The sequence below is a fragment of the Amyelois transitella genome, chromosome 23 (genome assembly GCF_032362555.1).
Source record: "Amyelois transitella isolate CPQ chromosome 23, ilAmyTran1.1, whole genome shotgun sequence".
Classification (NCBI taxonomy): Eukaryota; Metazoa; Arthropoda; class Insecta; order Lepidoptera; family Pyralidae; genus Amyelois; species Amyelois transitella.
In genome coordinates this window covers 6,628,516-6,648,204 of record NC_083526.1, presented here as the reverse complement: position 1 = coordinate 6,648,204, position 19,689 = coordinate 6,628,516, and the positions used below count along the sequence as shown (strand labels likewise).

At 36.7% G+C, this 19,689-nt stretch overlaps 2 protein-coding genes across 2 annotated transcripts; one reads left to right on the top strand and one right to left on the bottom strand.

Moving 5' to 3' along the window:
- Positions 1–208: 208 nt before the first annotated feature.
- Positions 209–5,169, top strand: LOC132903243 (uncharacterized). The gene is made up of 2 exons (XM_060950913.1): positions 209–3,636; positions 5,109–5,169. The coding sequence occupies exons 1-2, from the start codon at positions 209–211 to the stop codon at positions 5,167–5,169; spliced, it is 3,489 nt and encodes a 1,162-aa protein (XP_060806896.1).
- A 10,678-nt stretch (positions 5,170–15,847) lies between these two features.
- LOC106139822 (uncharacterized) lies at positions 15,848–19,139 on the bottom strand. The gene is made up of 2 exons (XM_060951090.1): positions 18,857–19,139; positions 15,848–18,578 (listed from the first exon to the last, which is right to left on the bottom strand). Exon 2 carries the CDS (start codon positions 18,557–18,559, stop codon positions 16,154–16,156), a length of 2,406 nt encoding a protein of 801 aa, XP_060807073.1. The 5' UTR covers positions 18,560–18,578; positions 18,857–19,139; the 3' UTR covers positions 15,848–16,153.
- Positions 19,140–19,689: the final 550 nt, after the last annotated feature.

Sequence of the window (19,689 nt, the reverse complement as noted above, 5' to 3'; positions counted from 1 at the left end):
TTCGACGTGCAACCGTAGCGACATCTGGTGCCGAAACCCGGGAAGTAGTGGAAAAATCGTGAAGACAGTGACTAAGTGTAGTGAGCAGTGTTCGGAACTTGTAAATTTTTCCAAAAAGTTATCATGGACTTAGAATAATTCAATCGAGTTTGGACTTGTAAAAAATTTCGCAAATTTTGACATTTAGAAAAAATTTGACTTTGTCATCATGGAGGCCCTTTTACTGAAGCAAGATGATATTTACGAGAGATTATTTAAAGCATATTCTACGTACAGAAAATCACCCAAGGAGCGCATATCCGTATCATATATTGAGTCCAAAATGGAAAATTTAGAAAAACTGTTTAGCAACTTTGACAACATTCATTTTCAAATTGTATCAAATGTTAATAAAGAGAAGAGAGAACAGTTAGAATATTTTAACAAAGATATGTATGGAAGATTTGAGGAAACATATACAGATTACAAGACGAGAATGAAGGACGATTTAAGGAAATTCAATACGTCAGGTCCTGGAAAATCGTGTTCAGAGAAAATGGAGGTGAAGTGTGAAGCGAAGTTGCCGCAGATTCAGTTACCGAAATTTTCTGGATCCTACGAAGAATGGCAGGCATTTTATGACATGTTCCAATCTTTGATTCATCAAAATAGTAACTTAAGTGCGGTGCAGAAGCTACATTACCTTAAGAGTAGTTTGTCTGGGGAACCTGAAAATTTGTTAAAGAACTTGTCAACTACAGATATCAATTATGAAGAAGCGTGGAAACAGTTGACACGGCGATATAATAATAAGCGATTTAATTGTAATGAAATTCTTAAGCGCTTGTTTTCTCAGAGAAATTTGTCAATTGAGTCCGCATCCTTGATCAAACAGTTACTTGATACGACTTCAGCCTGCTTGAAATCACTTCAGAATATGAGTATAAATATTGATTCTTGGGATCCAATGATAAACCATTTGGTGGTTTCGAAACTTGATATGGAGTCACGCAAGCTTTGGGAGTTACAGATTAGTCAAATTGAGTCAGAAGATTTGCCAAATTGGAGTCAGCTTGTTAAGTTTTTGGAGATGCGTTTCCGTACCCTTGAGATGATTGATATTGGTGGTAAACAAAAACCTGCTTTCAACAGTCCTACGAACAAAGTCGCACCTAAGCAAAAGTCATTTCATGCAACAGTCCAAGAAGAGAAAAAGAAGATTGCATGTGTAATGTGTCCGAACCATCACTTGCTTTATGTATGCCCACAATTTTTGAGCCAGTCTCCTCAAGAGAGATCAGAGTTTGTACAATCCAAGAGACTGTGTTTCAATTGTTTTTCATCGAATCATTCTGTAAAGAATTGTCGTCAGCCTACGAGTTGTCGCCGATGTGGGCGCAGACATCACACCCTGCTGCATTTTGACCGGAGTCAATTACCAGAGTCATCCCCGGCTACCACAAGTGCTGAGAATCCCGTGCCGGCGGAACCAAGTGCATCAGGCACTCAAACGGAGACAAGAGTTACATCCCACTTTGTGCAAGGAAGAGATAGTGAAGTTTTATTAGCTACCGCTAGAGTTAAGGCTGTAACATGTAACGGATTGTCTAAGGTTTTGCGTGTTCTGATCGACCAAGGGTCAGAAGCTTCATTTGTAACTGAGGCTACTGTCCAATCTTTAGGCCTTAAGAAAAAACCTGTGAATGGTCTTATATCTGGTGTAGGAGAGGGAGAAACACGAACAAAAGGTATGGTTTCTTTAGAGCTAGAGTCCCTTCATAATCCCGAGTTTGCTATTAAAGTAGATGCCTTTGTTTTGAGTAGTCTTACGTCTTTCCTTCCTACAAATAAGACTTATATTAAAGATTGGCCTGAGTTTGAGTCGTTGTCCCTTGCCGACCCTTATTATGGGTCACCTGAGAAAATTGATCTTCTTTTAGGAGTCGAAGTTCATAGCGAGATTATTGTGAATGGCTTGTTAAAACATCCACATAAACGAGGTCCTATTGCTCAAAATACGCAATTTGGATGGGTTTTGACAGGTCGTGTCAGTAGTGGTATTTCTTCATCCAATCGGTTGATCTCTCTTCATATTAGAGTTAAAGAGGATGAACTTTTACAAAAGTTTTGGGAAATAGAGAGAGAGCCTGATTCTTTAGTTAAGAAAATGAGTAGAGAAGAAATTAAATGCGAAGAGATTTATGAAAGTAGTACAGAGAGAAATGAGAATGGCCGTTATAAGGTACGTCTTCCATTCAGAGATCCAGATCCAGATTGCTTTTACGGTCAGTCAAAGAACATAGCACTTCGTAGATTAAATTTTTTGGAGAAGAAGTTAAGTAGAAATCTTTCTTTATATCAAGAGTATAGAAACGTTTTGCAGGATTACATTGATCAAAATCATATGGAAGAGATCACAGATGTGGAAGAAATAAATAATGAACGAGTTGTTTATCTTCCCCATCACGCCGTTGTTAGACTAGACAAGGAAACAAGCAAAGTAAGAGTAGTTTTTGACGCGTCGTGTAAAGGGACTAATAATGTCTCTCTAAACGACTGCTTGTTAGTGGGTCCAAAACTTCAACAGGATTTACGTCATATTCTCATGAGGTGGAGACGTCATCCGTTCTGTCTAGTTGCTGACCTTGTGCAAATGTACAGACAGATCCTTGTGCATGAGAAGGACACCGATTGTCAGAGGATCTTATGGAGATCTGAACCAAACCAGCCTTTAAAACATTATAGAATGTTGAGACTTACTTTTGGGACGGCGTGTGCTCCATATTTGGCAGTGAAGTCATTGCACCAGTTAGCCAAAGATGAGTATGATAGAAACCCTTTAGCAGCATCTATTACTTTAACAGATTTTTATATGGATGATCTTTTAAGTGGATCAGAAACTGAGAGTGAGATTATAAAAATTTACGAGCAAATGAATGAGTTAATGGGTGCTGGAGGATTTTGTCTGAGAAAATGGTGCAGTAACAGTGAGAAGTTGTTGAATCACATCAGTGAACACAGGGGATCTGAACAACATTTGATATTGAAGTCAGATAGTGCTGTCAAAATTCTAGGTATTTGTTGGAATAAGAATACAGATAATTTTGAGTACACTTATTTGTTGCCAGATGATGGAGAATCTCAAGAGAATGTCACCAAAAGAAAGGTTTTATCAGAGATTGCAAGGCTGTATGATCCGTTAGGGTGGATCTCACCTGTGATAGTCAAGGCTAAGATTTTTATCCAGAAACTCTGGAAATGTGGATTGGAGTGGGATCAAGTTTTGACGTCTGAACTATTGCTAGAGTGGAACTCGTACAGAAAAGATTTGCTAAATGTGAAGGATATCGTAATTCCTCGATGGCTAAATTCAAGAAGAGAGGATTATGTTGAGTTGCATGTCTTTGTTGATGCATCGCAAGCTGCTTATGCTGCTGTAGTATTTTTGAGAACCAAGGATAAGTCCAATAATATTCATGTGAATATTGTTACTGCAAAAACTAAGGTTGCACCTGTGGAAAAGGAGATATCTATTCCACGAATGGAGTTATGTGCCGCAGTTCTTGGTGCTAAATTAGTTTATGAAGTCTCCCAGATATTGCAAATTCCTAAAGAGCAACTATTCGCGTGGTCTGATTCAATGGTTGTACTAGCCTGGTTAAGAGGAGATCCGAGCCGTTGGACGACATTTGTGAGCAACCGTGTATCAGAAATTTTAACTATCTTGGATTTCTCTCAGTGGAATCACGTGAGAACCGATTTAAATCCTGCAGATTGTGGGTCGAGAGGCATGCCATGTTCAGAGTTAATATCATATCAATTGTGGTGGCGTGGACCTAATTTTCTTCACCATGATGAAATTCATCTTACAAATGAGAGTTTTGAAACAGTTCAAGAGCAAAGATCTGTTAAAACCTTAACTGCTGTAGTTAAAAGGAGAGAAGTATTTATTTGGACCAGATTTTCAAATTTACAGAGAGCGTTGAGAGTTCTATCATTTTGCAAAAGATTCTTAAATTTAAAACTTCCAGAGAATCAAAGAGAGATGAGTAGAATTGTTACAAAGAAAGAAATTAATGAAGTAATGGACTTTTGTATACGAGAAACTCAAAATTTTTATTACGAAGAAGAGCTAAAGCAGTTAAGGTCCCAGGGCCAGGTGTCAAAAAAGAGTCAGCTGCACACTCTCAGTCCATTTATCGATGAGAAAGGTATTCTGAGAGTAGGCGGGCGCATAAAGTTCTCCGAGGCAGATTTTAATAAACAGCATCCTGTGATTATGCCTGGTGAAAGTCATTTCACTAAGTTATTAGTATTAGATGCTCATGAACGTACATTACATGGTGGGCCTCAAATAATGTTGAACTTTTTAAGATCTAAATTTTGGATTGTACGAGGTAGAGATCAGGTCAAGAAATGCTATAGAGAGTGTATGAAATGTCTTCGTTATTCTCGGCAAAACAATAATCAGTTTATGGGCCAGTTACCAAAAGCAAGAGTGACTCCTACTCGACCTTTCAAAAGTGCTGGAGTGGATTTTACTGGTCATATCAATGTTAGATTTTCTCCTGGACGAGGATCCAAAAGTTATAAAGGATATATTTGTGTCTTTATTTGTATGGTTACAAAGGCCATACATCTTGAAGCTGTTTCAGATTTAACCGCCCAAGGTTTTATTGCCGCCTTTAAGAGGTTTGTGTCTAGAAGAGGTCACTGCAAGGATCTTTATAGTGACAACGGAACCAACTTTGTTGGTGCAGACAAGGAGTTAAAAGACATGTCTCAAAAGGCTACAGCTCAGCTTCCGTTTGAATTCCGTCAATTACTTTCCAAGGAAGGAACCACGTGGCACTTTATTCCTCCTCAGGCACCAAATTTTGGAGGTCTTTGGGAGGCAGGAGTACGGTCTACAAAGTCCCACTTGAAAAGGGTTATAGGGGACTCAACTCTTACGTTTGAAGAGTTATCTACTGTGTTAACCCAGATAGAAGCGTGTCTTAATTCACGTCCTTTGTACTGTTTGAGTGATAATCCAAATGATCCATTACCGCTAACGCCTGGTCATTTTTTAGTAGGCGAACCTCTTGTCGTAATACCAGATGAAGATCATTCAACGGTTAATATTTCAGGGCTTCAAAGGTGGAAGCTTACTCAAAAAATGGTAACGGACTTTTGGAAGCGATGGTCTGATGAATATTTGATAACCTTAAATCAGAGATATAAATGGTTTACAAAAAAGTCTGAGCCTGAAATCGATGATATTGTTATAGTGAGGGATCAAAATTTACCGCCATCTAAATGGTTATTAGGAAAAATTATAGATAAACATCCAGGGAAAGACATGATAACGAGAGTTGTTAGTATCAAAACAAAAAATGGTATTTTTAAACGCCCATGTAACAAATTATGTTTCTTACCTAAAGACGTTAATGTATCTCAAGCAAATTAATTAGAGTTGAGGTTAAAGTTCTATTGTATACATGAATGTATTAAGTTTAAATTTATTTAGTATCTTTTGTTACGGTGGGCGGATTCTATATGTTTAGTATTATTTTATTTTTTGGGTCGTAAAAGAACAAGTTCTTTGGTGGGCGGAATGTCCAAATTAGTAATCCTAGTTTGTATTTTTCTATATTTAATGTGTCTGCGGACTCTGTCCACCCCGTAGGAAATTGAGACGTTGTTTAGTGAGCATTTATGTGATACAAGTGTCCATCTATTTTAGATAATTATTTTAGTTTAATTCTTATAGTTAATGTGTGGTTACATAGATGGCTCTGTTCAATATTAGAACGCGATATGGTTTCTTGCTTTGTATCTAATATAAGGTCAAAGAAAGTTCCGAGTAAATGAGTTTAGCAGCAGTGGTGGTTTGTTTTATTCGACGTGCAACCGTAGCGACATAAAAAATAAAAATAGGACAAGTCTACATCTTTCCCATAGATGTCGTAGAAGGCGACTAAGGGAAACTAAGTATATTATTATTAATGTAGGCGATGGACTTGCAAAACTGCAGAACGTGACATTTCAGTTTTTCAAGACTGTTGGCTCTGTCTACCCCGCAAGGGATCTAGACGTGCTTACATGTTTGTATATACGACAAAACTGCATTGATGCATGCAGCAAGGACAAGTAAGCATAAGGAGATATGCCGTAACATACATTTAAAAAATACGGTCGAATTGAGAACCATCTCCTTTTTAAAGTCGGTTAAAAGCCGGATTTGAATCCTTTGCAAAAGCAAAACGTAAAACAAGAAAATTGTTTAAAAATGAGTTCGACATTATTTAAGCGCATTATTCATACGATATTAAACCACATTTTCTACATAAAACCCAGAGTTAAACACACAAAAGCGGAACTCGTGCATTGGAAAATTGTTGATAGGAAATTTTTAAACGTGTTCTTTTTTTTCACGAAATTAAAAATAAACATGTACGAACGTGTTTAAAGTAAGTTTACTGTTATGTAAACAAAAGATCTCAAAATGTTTTAATAATAACGGTTTTCGTAGGTACGTATCCGAAAAAGAAATGTACTAATGAATTGTAATTACCAACTTCTTCCTCCTGGCTTTAATCCCGGTTGGATCCTCCCCTCTCTGGAGAGGAGCCCGGGGTATGCCTTTGACCAAGGATCCTGGGTGAGTCAGGTTTTTACACGAAGCGTCTCCCATCTGACCTCCGCAACCTTTGCAGGTAAACCTAACCCGTATTGGATCCATGGTTACACATCCAGTTGCTTGAGAACTAGATGTTTTCTCTCACCGTCAGACCATCGGTTAGTATTAAACGGTCTCTGTGGCGCAGCGATAGTACGCTTGTCTTTGACACCGGAGGTCCTTGGTTCGAATCCCGGCCAGGGCATGATGAGAAAAGAACTTTTTCTGATTGGCCTGGATCTTGGATGTTTATCTATATATGTATTTATTATAAAATATAGTATCGTTGAGTTAGTATCTCGTAACACAAGTTTCGAACTTATTTCGAGGCTAACTCAATCTGTGTAATTTGTCCCGTATATATTTATATTTATTTATTTATTAAAACTAATGTACATAACTTTGAAAAAAGTCATTCGGCCGAGGTGGGATTTGAACCTGTGCCTTTCTGCGCATCACGCATTTTAACTGGGCACTTTACCGATTCGACTATCGACGCTCTAATTACCTACAGGTTTTTGTTCCCGGCACCAATAGAAAAAAGAATAGGACCACTCCACCTCTTTCCCATGGATGCCGTAAAAGGCGACTAAGGGGCAGGCTTACAAACTTGTGATTCTTCTTTTAGGCGACAGGCTAGCAACCTGGCACTTTATATGAATCTCAATTCTATCAGTAAGGAAAAAAGCTGTACGTGGCCTATCAGTATTTTCAAGACTGTTGGCTCCGTCTACCCGGCAAGGGATATAGACGTGATTAAATGTATGTGTAACTCTTCCTGACATAATTTCATAGTGATACAGTCCATAATTCGTAATAAACTCGCATTGAATAACTAACCAATCTCATTCACTGTCCAGAATGTTTTTAATTTAAAATCACGAAAACGCTACGCTCTAATGAAAAAGTTTAGTGAAGAAGGGGAAGGAAATTTATAACGCGTTTATTAAAATCTTGAGTAGTACCTACATAAAATTTAATTAAAAATAACCGTTTTCATACAGTGTATGTGCCGTGTGGTTACCGCCAGTTTGGAATAAATTCACTCTATATCTTCCCATGAATGTCATAAAACGCCTTTCACGACTTTCATGGGAGAGTTATGAAGAGGATTCCCAAAATTTATAAGCCCTTAGTCGCCATTAAGGGCTAAAAAGAGGAATTCCAAATTTGGGATTCCCCTTTTAAGGCGACGGGCATGCAATCTGTCACTATTTAAAATAAAGTAAAGCATAAATATGGGATGCTCAAGCGGGATTTCGAAAGGGAATGGGATGTACTGATCAGGTCTTTTCCTTGCGGTGCATAGCCGAAAAGTTTTTGGCCAAGAGTCAAAAAGTCTATTGCACTTTCGTAGATCTGGAAAAGGCCTATGACAGAGTTGAGAGGAATGAATTGTGGTCAGCACTTTCTATGCATGGGGTGAGCAGTCTCTTAATACGAGCACTGAAATCCTTATATGAGGATTCGAGTGCTTGTGTCAGGATAAACGGAGCGCACACTGAGTGGTTTAAGATTGAGAAAGGCGTTAGGCAAGGATGTGTTGCGTCACCGTGGCTGTTCAACCTATTTATGGATAGCTGTTTGACAGATTTGAAAGAGTCTAAAAGTGGATTAAGGATGAATGAGTTACTCGTCAAATGTCTGCTCTATGCCGACGATCAGGTTATACTGGCGTCATCAGCGGAGGAGTTACAGGAGATGGTAAACTGTATGCATGAAGCTTTAAAAGAGAAAGGAATGAAAGTGAACGTAAGTAAAACTAAAACACTGGTTTTTGAAATGGAGAAAGAAATGACAGCATGTAATATTTTGATTGGAGGAGAAAAAGTGGAGCAAGTGAAAGAGTTTGTATATCTAGGATCAAAGTTTACATCAGATGGCAAGTATGATAGTGATATTGAAAGGAGAGTGAACGCGGGGAACATGGTGAATGGAGCTTTGCATGCCTTTATGAGCAGTCAGAAACTATCCAAAAAGGCTCGACTGGCTGTGCACAGGGGCGTGTTGGTCCCGACATTAATGTATGGGAGTGAAAGTTGGGTATGGCAAAAGAAGCATGAAAGCAGAATAAATGCAGTGGAAATGAGAGCGTTAAGGAGTATGATGGGTGTGAAATTGAGTGACAGGATAAGGAACAGCGTGATAAGGGAATGTTGTGATGTGAAAGAAGATGTAGTTACAGGAATAGAAAAGGGTATGTTAAGATGGTTCGGTCATGTGGAGAGGATGAATGAAAGCAGGTTGACTAAGCAGATATACAAGGAGAGTGTGGAGGGAAAGGTCGGAGTGGGAAGACCTAGACGAACGTATCTTGATCAAATTAAGGACGTCCTGGTAAAGGGTCAGGTCAAAAGTACCCGAAACCGCCGAGCTTGTATGAAGAGAGTTATGAATGTGGACGAAGCGAAAGAAGTATGCAGAGATCGTGGCAAGTGGAAAGAGGTAGTCTCTGCCTACCCCTCCGGGAAAGAGGCGTGATTTTATGTATGTATGTATGTATGTATAAAGCTAGAGTAGAATAGATTTATTTTCAAAATTGGATACAAGGTATCACTTATTGACGTCACATCACTTAAATCTAATTATATTTCCTACCGCTTCCAAAGCGCATGTGTAGAAGAAGCGGCGGACCAAACTACACTGCAGCATTTTCACCGGACGTCAATTTACAAATATATATCTCTTAAATCTAAATCGTGGACGAATGCACATTGTCTACATAAAATATATGAACTTATGATTTCGATACGAGTATATCGTCAAATAAATATAGAGAAAATAAGGTATGTACACACTGTACAAATTATGTGAATTTAAGCGGCCATTATGTCAAGCTGCACATATATTGTATAATCCTCCGTGCTGTAATATGCTTTCCTACAAAGCTCATCTTTAATGTATTTTTTTTTTTAATTTTCTATCATTGATTTCAAAAACACTTTTTGGTAATTTATTATAATATCTCATACAATTAATTTAGTAAAGACTGAATGGCCACGTTCAGCTATTTGGCTTAAAGTTAGAATTGAGATTCAAATAGTGACAGGTTGCTAGCCCATCGCCTAAAAAAAAGAATCCGAAGTTTGTAAGCCCATCCCTTAGTCGCCTTTTACGACATCAATGGAAAAGTGACGGGGAGTGGTCCTATTCTTTTTATCATTGGTGCCGAGAACCGCACGGTTAATTTTGATTAAAAATCCAATCGCTCCTGGAACATTCTAATTTGACTTCGGAACGAATTGCATGCGGTTCCTATGCAGATGCACTCGATAATTAAAACCTGATCAACTTTGTATTGACTTTGTTCGTGGAGCGCGCGGTTTTAAGTTCTGATGGAAATGCGGTATTGTTGCCGTTTTGAAACCTACATTAGTTTCTTTAATGCGATGGGCTAGCAACCTGTCACTATTTGAATCTCAATTCTATCATAAAGCCAAATAGCTGAAAGTGGCCATTCAGTCTTTTCAAGACTGTTGGCTCTGTCTACCCCGCAAGGGATATAGACGTGACAAAATGTATGTTATGTATGTTGCTAGCTCATCGCCTAAAAAAGGATCCCAAGTTTGTAAGCCTATCCCTTAGTCGCCTTTAACGACATCCATGGGAAAGAGATGGGGAGTGGTCCTATTCTTTTTATCATTGGTGCCGAGAACCGCACGGTTAATTTTGATTAAAAATCCAATCGCTCCTGGAACATTCTAATTTGACTTCGCATCGAATTGCATGCGGTTCCTATGCAGATGCACTCGATAATTAAAACGTGATCAACTTTGTATTGACTTTGTTCGTGGAACGCGCGGTTTTAAGTTCTGATAGAAATGTGGTGTTGTTGCCGTTTTGAAACATACATTAGTTTCTTTAATAACTAAATATATATTACACTTTCGCATTGCCGTGTGATTCCCGTCACCAATAGAAAAAAGAATAGGACCACTCCATCTCTTTCCCATGGATGTCGTAAAAGGCGGTAGGCTTATAAACTTGGGATTCTTCTTTTAGGCGATGGGCTAGCAACCTGTCAAAAGTCTTAAAGACAAACAGCTGAAAGTGGCCTATGAGTCTTTACAAGACTGTTTGCTCTGTCTACCCCGCAAGGGATATAGACGTGATTAAATGTATGTGTAACTCTTCCTGACATAATTTCATAGTGATGCAGTCCATAATTCGTAATAAACTCGCATTGAATAACTAACCAATCTCATTCACTGTCCAGAGTGTTTTTAATTTAAAATCACGAAAACGCTGCGCCCTAATGAAAAAGTTTAGTGAAGAAGGGGAAGGAAATTTATAACGCGTTTATTAAAATCTTGAGTAGTACCTACATAAAATTTAATTAAAAATAACCGTTTTCATACAGTGTATGTGCCGTGTGGTTACCGCCAGTTTGGAATAAATTCACTCTATATCTTCCCATGAATGTCATAAAACGCCTTTCACGACTTTCATGGGAGAGTTATGAAGATGATTCCCAAAATTTATAAGCCCTTAGTCGCCATAAAGGGCTTAAAAGAGGAATTCCAAATTTGGGATTCTCCTTTTAAGGCGATGGGCATGCAATCTGTCACTATTTAAAATAAAGTAAAGCATAAAGCTAGAATAGAATAGATTTATTTTCAAAATTGGATACAAGGTATCACTTATTGACGTCACATCACACATATAATCACGTCTATATCCCTTGCGGGGTAGACAGAGCCAAGAGTCTTGTAAAGACTGAAAGGCCACGTTTAGCTATTTGGCTTAATGTTAGAATTGAGATTCAAATAGTGACAGGTTGCTAGCCCATCGCCTAAAAAAAGAATCCTAAGTTTGTAAGCCCATCCCTTAGTCGCCTTTTACGACATCGATGGGAAAGAGATGGGGAGTGGTCCTATTTTTTTTTTTTTTTTTTTTATTTTTTATTTTTTTATTTATTTATCTGGAAGATTATCGACTAAATTTACAACACAAACCAAAAAATAGCAATATGAAGCCATTTACAAATCTTCACTTATAGAAGTAAAATAAGCAATGTAAAAACCGACTTAATAGAAAAATATTAAAAGCTAACTTATGAGTAAATTAACGTATGTATCTACAATACATGCTAATTGAAAAAGTAAAACTCAAGAAACAGAGAAAAAAGAAATAATAAGTGAGAGAAGGTTGCGCTAAACTAAATCAGAAAAAAACTTATTACTAATTGATGTCCTAAAAGATGTCAGTTTTTGTCCTAGAATATCCATGCCTAGCTCATGAGAAAGCTCATTGTACGCACGACATGCCCTATAAATAAAAGAATTTTGTCTGTAGTTAGTAGCTGCCACAGGCACCGAAAACGTGGGGATGCTCCTGAACCTCCTTTGCGGAGCATATATTCCTACAGATTGAAGCAGTTCCGGACAGTCGACATGAGAACTCATGATACGATGCAAAAGCACGAGATCCGATAGCTCACGACGATTTACCAGAGGCAATATGTGATGTTTTTTGCAAGATAAAATGTAGTCGGATATACTTGATTTGGAACGATAATTAATATGCTTTAAAAACCTTTTTTGTATATTCTCCAAACGATCAATATAGTCACCGTACATTGGGTTCCATACCTGGGACGCGTATTCCAAGTGGGTCCTTACATAAGTGCAGTAGAGTACTTTAAGCGACTTTATTTGTTTAAAATCCCTAGTATTTCTAAGAACAAATCCAAGACCTTTATAAGCTTTTTTAATAATGGAATCTATATGGTCTCTAAAAATTAATTTACTATCAAGTATAACTCCTAGATCTCGTAAGCTGTTACACTTTTTAAGTACTTGATTATTAAGAGTATAATTGAAGTCAACAGGAAAAAATTTCCTTGTAAAAGTAATACTAGAACATTTAGAAGTATTTAGGTCTAGTCTATTAGTCCTGCAATACGCTTCGAGGCGATACAAATCTTCCTGCAATTTTTTGGAATCATCTACCGAAGATACAGCTTTAAGAATTTTCATATCATCAGCGAAGCAAAGTACTGAAGAATGGTGAAAACATGAATCGATATCAGATACAAAGATTGTAAATAATAAAGGACCAAGCAACGAACCCTGTGGTACACCACTTGGAATACACGACCACGAAGAACTATAATTACCCAGAACTACAACCTGCGACCTGTTTTGCAAGTAGGAAGTAAACCACCTGAATAAGTCACCTCTAATGCCCGACGCGAGAAGCTTTTTAAGAAGAATGTTGTGATCTATACGATCAAAAGCTTTGCTATAATCTGTATATATAACGTCTGTCTGCACACCATTCTCCATATTAGAAGTCAGATTTTCTTGTAATAAAACTAAATTAGAAACAGTTGACCGACCAGCGAGGAAACCATGTTGATTAGGTGAAAAAGAGTTTTTAAGGGACAAGTAAACTTGATCATAGACCAGTCTTTCCAGAATTTTCACAATAATACATAATTTTGAGATTTGTCGATAATTCTCAATATTGTCCTTTGCGCCTTTTTTATGCACAGGAGTGATAAAAGCACTTTTCCAGACTTCCGGTACTAGGCCCTCGCTAATTGATCTCTGAAAAATGTTTGCTAAGGGAGTAGAGAGTTCCCGCGCACACCTAGAAAGAATTCTTTTTATCATTGGTGCCGGGAACCGCACGGTTAATTTTGATTAAAAATCCAATCGCTTCTGGAACATTCTAATTTGGGTTCGCAACGAATTGAATGCGGTTCCTATGCAGCTGCACTCGATAATTAAAACCTGATCAACTTTGTATTGACTTTGTTTGTGGAGCGCGCGGTTTTAAGTTCTGATGGAAATGCGGTATTGTTGCCGTTTTGAAACCTACATTAGTTTCTTTAATAACTAAATAAATATGTACATATATATACGGGACAAATTACACTTTCGCATTGCCGTGTGGTTCCCGGCACCAATAGAAAAAAGAATAGGACCACTCCATCTCTTTCCCATGGATGTCGTAAACGACTGAGGAAGAATCCCAAGTTTATAAGACTGAAGTAGGCTTATAAACTTGGGATTCTTCTTTTAGGCGATGGGCTAGCAACTTGTCTCTATTTGAATCTCAATTCTATCTTAAAGCCAAACAGCTGAACGTGGCCTATGAGTCTTTACAAGACTGTTTGCTCTGTCTACCCCACAAGGGATATAGACGTGATTATATGAATGTATGTATGTACAAATTACACAGATTGAGTTAGCCTCGAAGTTCGAGACTCGTGTTACGAGATACTAACTCAACGTTACTATATTTTATAATTAATACTTACTTATATAGATAAACATCCAAGACCCAGGTCAAACAGAAAAAGTTCTTTTCTCATCATGCCCTGGCCAGGATTCGAACCCGGGACCTCCGGTGTCACAGACAAGCGTTCTACCGCTGCGCCACAGAGGCCGTCGTTAAAAGTGCAAGCTTCGACTCTGGCAATGAAAAAAAAAACTGTATGTGCCATTACCTTCCCCTTCTTAATGTCAACGCCAATCAGAGGATAACATAATCCGGTAACCACACGGCATTGCTTTTAGTCGTACTAAAAAAAAAGTCAAAACAATAAATAGTCTGTCTCTTTCTCTCGCTCATCATTGCATATTCTCTATTAGGAAAACGGAAACATTATAACATAATATATAATCATGTCTATATCCCTTGCGGGGTAGACAGTGCCAACAGCCATCAAAAAACTGAATGGCCAAGTTCAACTGTTCGGCTAAATGATATAATTGAGATTAAAAAACTGACAGGTTGCTAGCTTACTTGTTGCCCAAAAGTGAAATCACAAGTATATGAGCCTATCCCTTAGTCACCTTTTACGATATCCATGTGAAAGTGATGGAAAGGTCCTATTATTTTTTCTATTGGTGCTGAAAAAGTTGTTATGTTGAAAAAAAAACTAGATTTAATAAGACACCCATTACAATTCGAACAGAGAGAAACAGAATTATTACAACTAGCCAGTACTAGTTTTATTTTCTGAGAGTAAACCAAAAAAAAAAAAAAATTGATTAGGGCCCTTTCAGATTAAGAACCCAATTTCGCCGAGTGCCGTTGAGAGCACTTAAGCCAAGCGCAGTCTCGCAGCCACATTTAGACCTACCCTTATAGCATTTTTATCTATACACCAATTTATCCTTATAACGGTTTTCTTTAGTGCTGTGTGGTTCCCGGTAGCAATAGAAAAAAAAATAAGCCCACTAAGTAGTAGACAGTAAGTTTTGCCATCTCTTTCCCATGGATGTTGTAGGCGACTAAGGGATAGGTGTAAAGTTTGACTTACGTAATTCATTATCATGGTCGCAGGCGCACCTCAGACTCCTCTCCAGAGAGTTGAGGATGCTCCTCTTCAAAGCGGTAAGAAAGTCAGGGTTATAACAAGGAAGGAAGCATGTATGATTAGTTAAATATGTTAAACGTTATTTATGCACACGCCATACCGCTCCAAAATTCATCTTTCCTCTCATGGCAGTGGCGTAACTACAGGGTGGCATGTCGGCAAAATGCCACGGGCCCCCAGCCGGAAGGGGCCCCCGGTCAGAGGAGAATGCCAACTCCCAACATTTCTTATTTCGCTCCTTTAGAATTGAAGTGACTCAATCCAAAATTCTTAAATTTTGGCAAACGATAAAAATGTGATTGAAGTGTTGGTCATTTTTTAGTTATTCTATCGTAATATTAAGGTTAATCATTTTGACGTTACAGTTATTGTTAATAATTGTAGGTTTGGGGTTGTTTTAATGATTTGTTACGAAAATTGTAAGAATAACTAATTAGAACCTTTGATAATTAACGATTAAAAAAAGATGTCACTTTATTTCTGAAAAAGAAAAAATATAATTGACTTATTTAGATTAACGTCCTTTTTTTATTGAATAATACTAATACAAAATGAGTCTATTTTTAAAACAGGCAATTATTTACTAATGTTATGTTTATGTTTAATGACTAATTTAGGAATATGCTAGTTTATTACATTAATGACTTTCAAAATTAAAGGAAAGTGAAAACCTGAGTATGCTTTCATGATTATTTATTGGGAAAATTTTCTTCAGTAATTATCATCAAACACTACTAATCACAATTATAGGTAGGTACTACTATAATATCACAAAATCAGTCACAAAAATATTAGGTTTAATACCTATTTATAATAAAATACAGAATTAAAAAATCAGACTTCAAGTTACAGTTTTAGTACATACTGCAGTCAGCTTATAATCTAATGGTTATTATTAACCATAAAATTTCTAATAAAATATGTTTAATATGTTTTTGCTAACATATAACATAACAACAAGTAAGTTTTTAAAAACCTTTTGACAAAGGAATATGAAACAAAAACTCTCTCGAAAATAACAATAAACAAAAAGTTATTAAGCTTCATCATATAAACTGCTCAACTTGGCTATAAAACAATAAGTATCTCAAAAAATAAAAAAAACTTAAAAACACTTTCTAAATAAAATTTGTTCGAAGACAACAAAATAAATTGCTTCGTCACAAAATGAGATCGATTTCTTACAAAATAGTTTCATAAAACCAGGCATATGTACTAGGGATTGCTATAGTTCTAACAAGATAACTTAAATCTTTCTTTTTATTTTCTGCAAGTTCTATTTTGTTACTATAAGCCTTCGATAGTGTAATTTCACAACCTTCTTTCATTTTATTTCTTTTATTACGCATATTTACTTCCTTAAAATTTTCTTCGCCGTATGTAGTTTTAAAGTAAAATACAAACAACTTGTCTTTCACAAATTTTATCACCTTTATCTCATTGTCGGAATCTCGCCAACCTACTATATTTTTATCAATATCCTGATTAAAGTTATACCCCCATTCATTCTGTAAAGCTCTTAGGTCTATGAAAAAATTGTAATCTAACTCTTTTACTTTAAATGGTGTGCCTGTTTTTCTAGCACTCCTTAATAAAGGTACATATTGTTGAGGTATATAAATAGGACCAGATCTTAGGTTTCTCTTAATTTCTTTTTCTATTAAACTATGTGCATTGTCCCCCTCGTTATGAGTATGTCCCTTAATTAAATATTTATGTGTTATTGACTGAATATTGTCAAAATGGAACACTGCATATGAGTATAAACAAGCAATGTATTTATTTTTATTCTGCCCATTAGCATTGTCAGAATAAAAAGTAATATTTAAAGTTTTTCCTGCATTATTTTCACTAACAGTCTTTAAGTAATCAAACACGCAAGAACCTATTTCAGTAGCCCCCTTATTACCCTGTGTTTCATTCCAAAAGTAACAGTATACATCTTTATATGCACCTAAGTCACTATCATTTTTCTGTTTATTGCTATCTTTTGATTTAGGAGCTAGTTCAACTATAGTAAAATTATAACAGTTAAGTCTAGATCTGTAATAAAACGAAGAAACATCACCCTTAGGACAAGTCATTGCAGCTTCTAAGTCGTAAACGGCGCAAATATTTGTTTCATTAATGTTAGAACGATCATTTCTCTTCTCCTCTCTACACAGATTCTTTTCTTTAATATGCTTTTCATACTTTTCTTGTATACCTAACTTTTCTTCTGATAATGCTAATTCATAACTTGTACATAAATCACACAAATCCTTTTTGGGTTGAAAGAAGCTTATATTAAATTCAGTTGTAAATATCAAGTAATAGATCCAGTATGCAGCGTGGGGTTTGTTTTCTTTGGTTTGATTTGTGTTAAAGTCTCTACATAGTTCTTTTATACTCTTGCTGCCATCAATATATTCTCTTGTAGTAGAAGATCTTAGATAATGGGACTCTATGCGCGGTATACTATTAATATGGTTTTTGATATCTTGTACAAGACTTGGATCGATCGGCGCTCGGCTTCTAGAACGGCCCCTAAGATCTTCTGCTACAAATCCAGTGGAATTAGTTTTCATTTTCACAGTTCTTATTTGTCTTTCTGTTATGTCTAAAGTATTTATAAAAAAAGTTTTACATACGCGGATTTTTTTGCCATCAACAGTAAAATAAAAGGCCGTATTTGGTTTGCGAGGATTGGCAGCATTAGTGTACTTATATTTGGGGTTTACCTCCATCATACAAGATTGGATAAAAGATCGCTTCAAGTCTATATTACTAAGCTTCCAATAACAGTCGAATATCTCGCGTCTCTTATCAGGTGTTATGTTATCAGAACAATGAAATCTACAAACGCAACTATCTTTTACTCTTTTAGCAGGGACCTCTTTATTAGATTTTGAGAGTGATTTATAGGCTTTCCCACTGTTTCGAAGCGATTTCACGATGTTTTGTTTCCACTGAGATGGATTGCGGAGGCGCTTTCTAGATTTTTTGGTTTGAGGAACTAATTCATATGAAACAATTGCATCGTTTATATCATTTTCACTATCTGACATGGTGGTTGATGAACTAATCCGACGTGGTGGTTGTGTTGATGAGATATTATAAGTGGGATCAGTATCACTTAGATCAACGTCTGATTCTTCAGAATTCACAGGGGATTGGTGGTAGTTGATGACTGTATCTAAACGTTTTTTGCTAGTCGAAGGCTCTGGAGTACCTGGTATGACTGAAGGTGAGCTGTCAATGTTCACGTCATGTTTGTACTGTTTCGCCGATGTAGAAGCCTCTGCCGATGATGACGATGAACTGGAGCTTGAAGATGTTGATGTAGAACTGGATGACGATGTACTACTAGACCGAACTCTCGTGTTCTGTGACATTGGTGCTAAAATCCGCTGTTCAGGTCCGACTTGCGGTGAAATTACAGAATTGATACCAATACCTTCATCCGTCGCCTTATTCAATGGTTGTAAATAGTTTTCCTTCTCACACGCTTCAGAACTTCCGGTTCCCATCTCTTCATACTGTTCTTGCCTCTTATTTTCATTACAGTTATTATTTAATAGTTGTAAAATATGATCTGCTCGTTTCATTATTAATCTCAAAATTCAACTGAAATAAAATAAAAAAGACCCAATCACAATAAAGCTTGCCATTCCACACAACATTTAGTAAATAATAAGCCTAATTCCGTATCCGTCTTCGTAGTCACAAAATCGGTTAGTAAAGTAAAGCCATAACATATAATCACGCTCATTCGTTCATGCAATGTTTAGTAATATAATGACGGAAATATAAATATGTCAAGAAAATATTATTATAATTCAATATTAAAACGCCCGAAACCAAAAACAGTCAGTACAAAAATAAATATCGTGCAAATAACTTACCTTGCGTTTTGTATTAAAACGACGGATTACAGTTTACGCCGATCACGGAGCAACCGCGCAGGACCCAGCGTTTAGCTCTGTCGACGCAACACTAAAGGGGCTCCTTCAAAACCAAGGAGCGCGGGGTAACCGCGTGATTTGAAAGAGACGGAAATAGTACGTTTGTCCCGTTCTGGCCCAAAAGAGTCTTTTTAATATTGATAAACCGGTAGATTACATCTTTTTAAGACGTTTGATGTACGAATTTCGTTTTCTTAAAATTTTGAATTACGCCACTTTAATTCTAAAGAAGCGATTTATCATATGTACATGTTTAGTAAAAAAAAGTTTTAGTCTTTGATTTATTTTTGTTACCTACTCAGTTTCCTACACAAGTAAAAAAAATATTAAAAATTTTAAGCTTTTGTAAAAAAAGGGTTGTAACCCAGTTTTAGAACGTACCTATCCGATGAATTTGCCACGGGCCACGAATGGTATAGTTACGCCACTGTCTCATGGGTCTACTGGAAGAGATTTCTTTTGAAATAAGTAGCACCTTTGTACTAGAATTACTGTAATAAATGCTTCTGTATATAATTTTGTGTACATAAATAAATAAATAAGGAAGAAGAAAGAACTAACGGACAATTTCTCTTCGTCAATTTACGCTAAATGTCATTTTCACCGCATGTTGGGTTGTAATCTGAGGTTGTAATATTGTGAACGCTAGGATAATTCAAGTACATAACGCGGTTATTGCTGGCAACTGACTTGTGACCCGTTTAGACGATCAACAATTGTTGACTAAACTTCTTACTAAACAGGTAAAAAGTGACAGGTTGTCTAACAAAAAA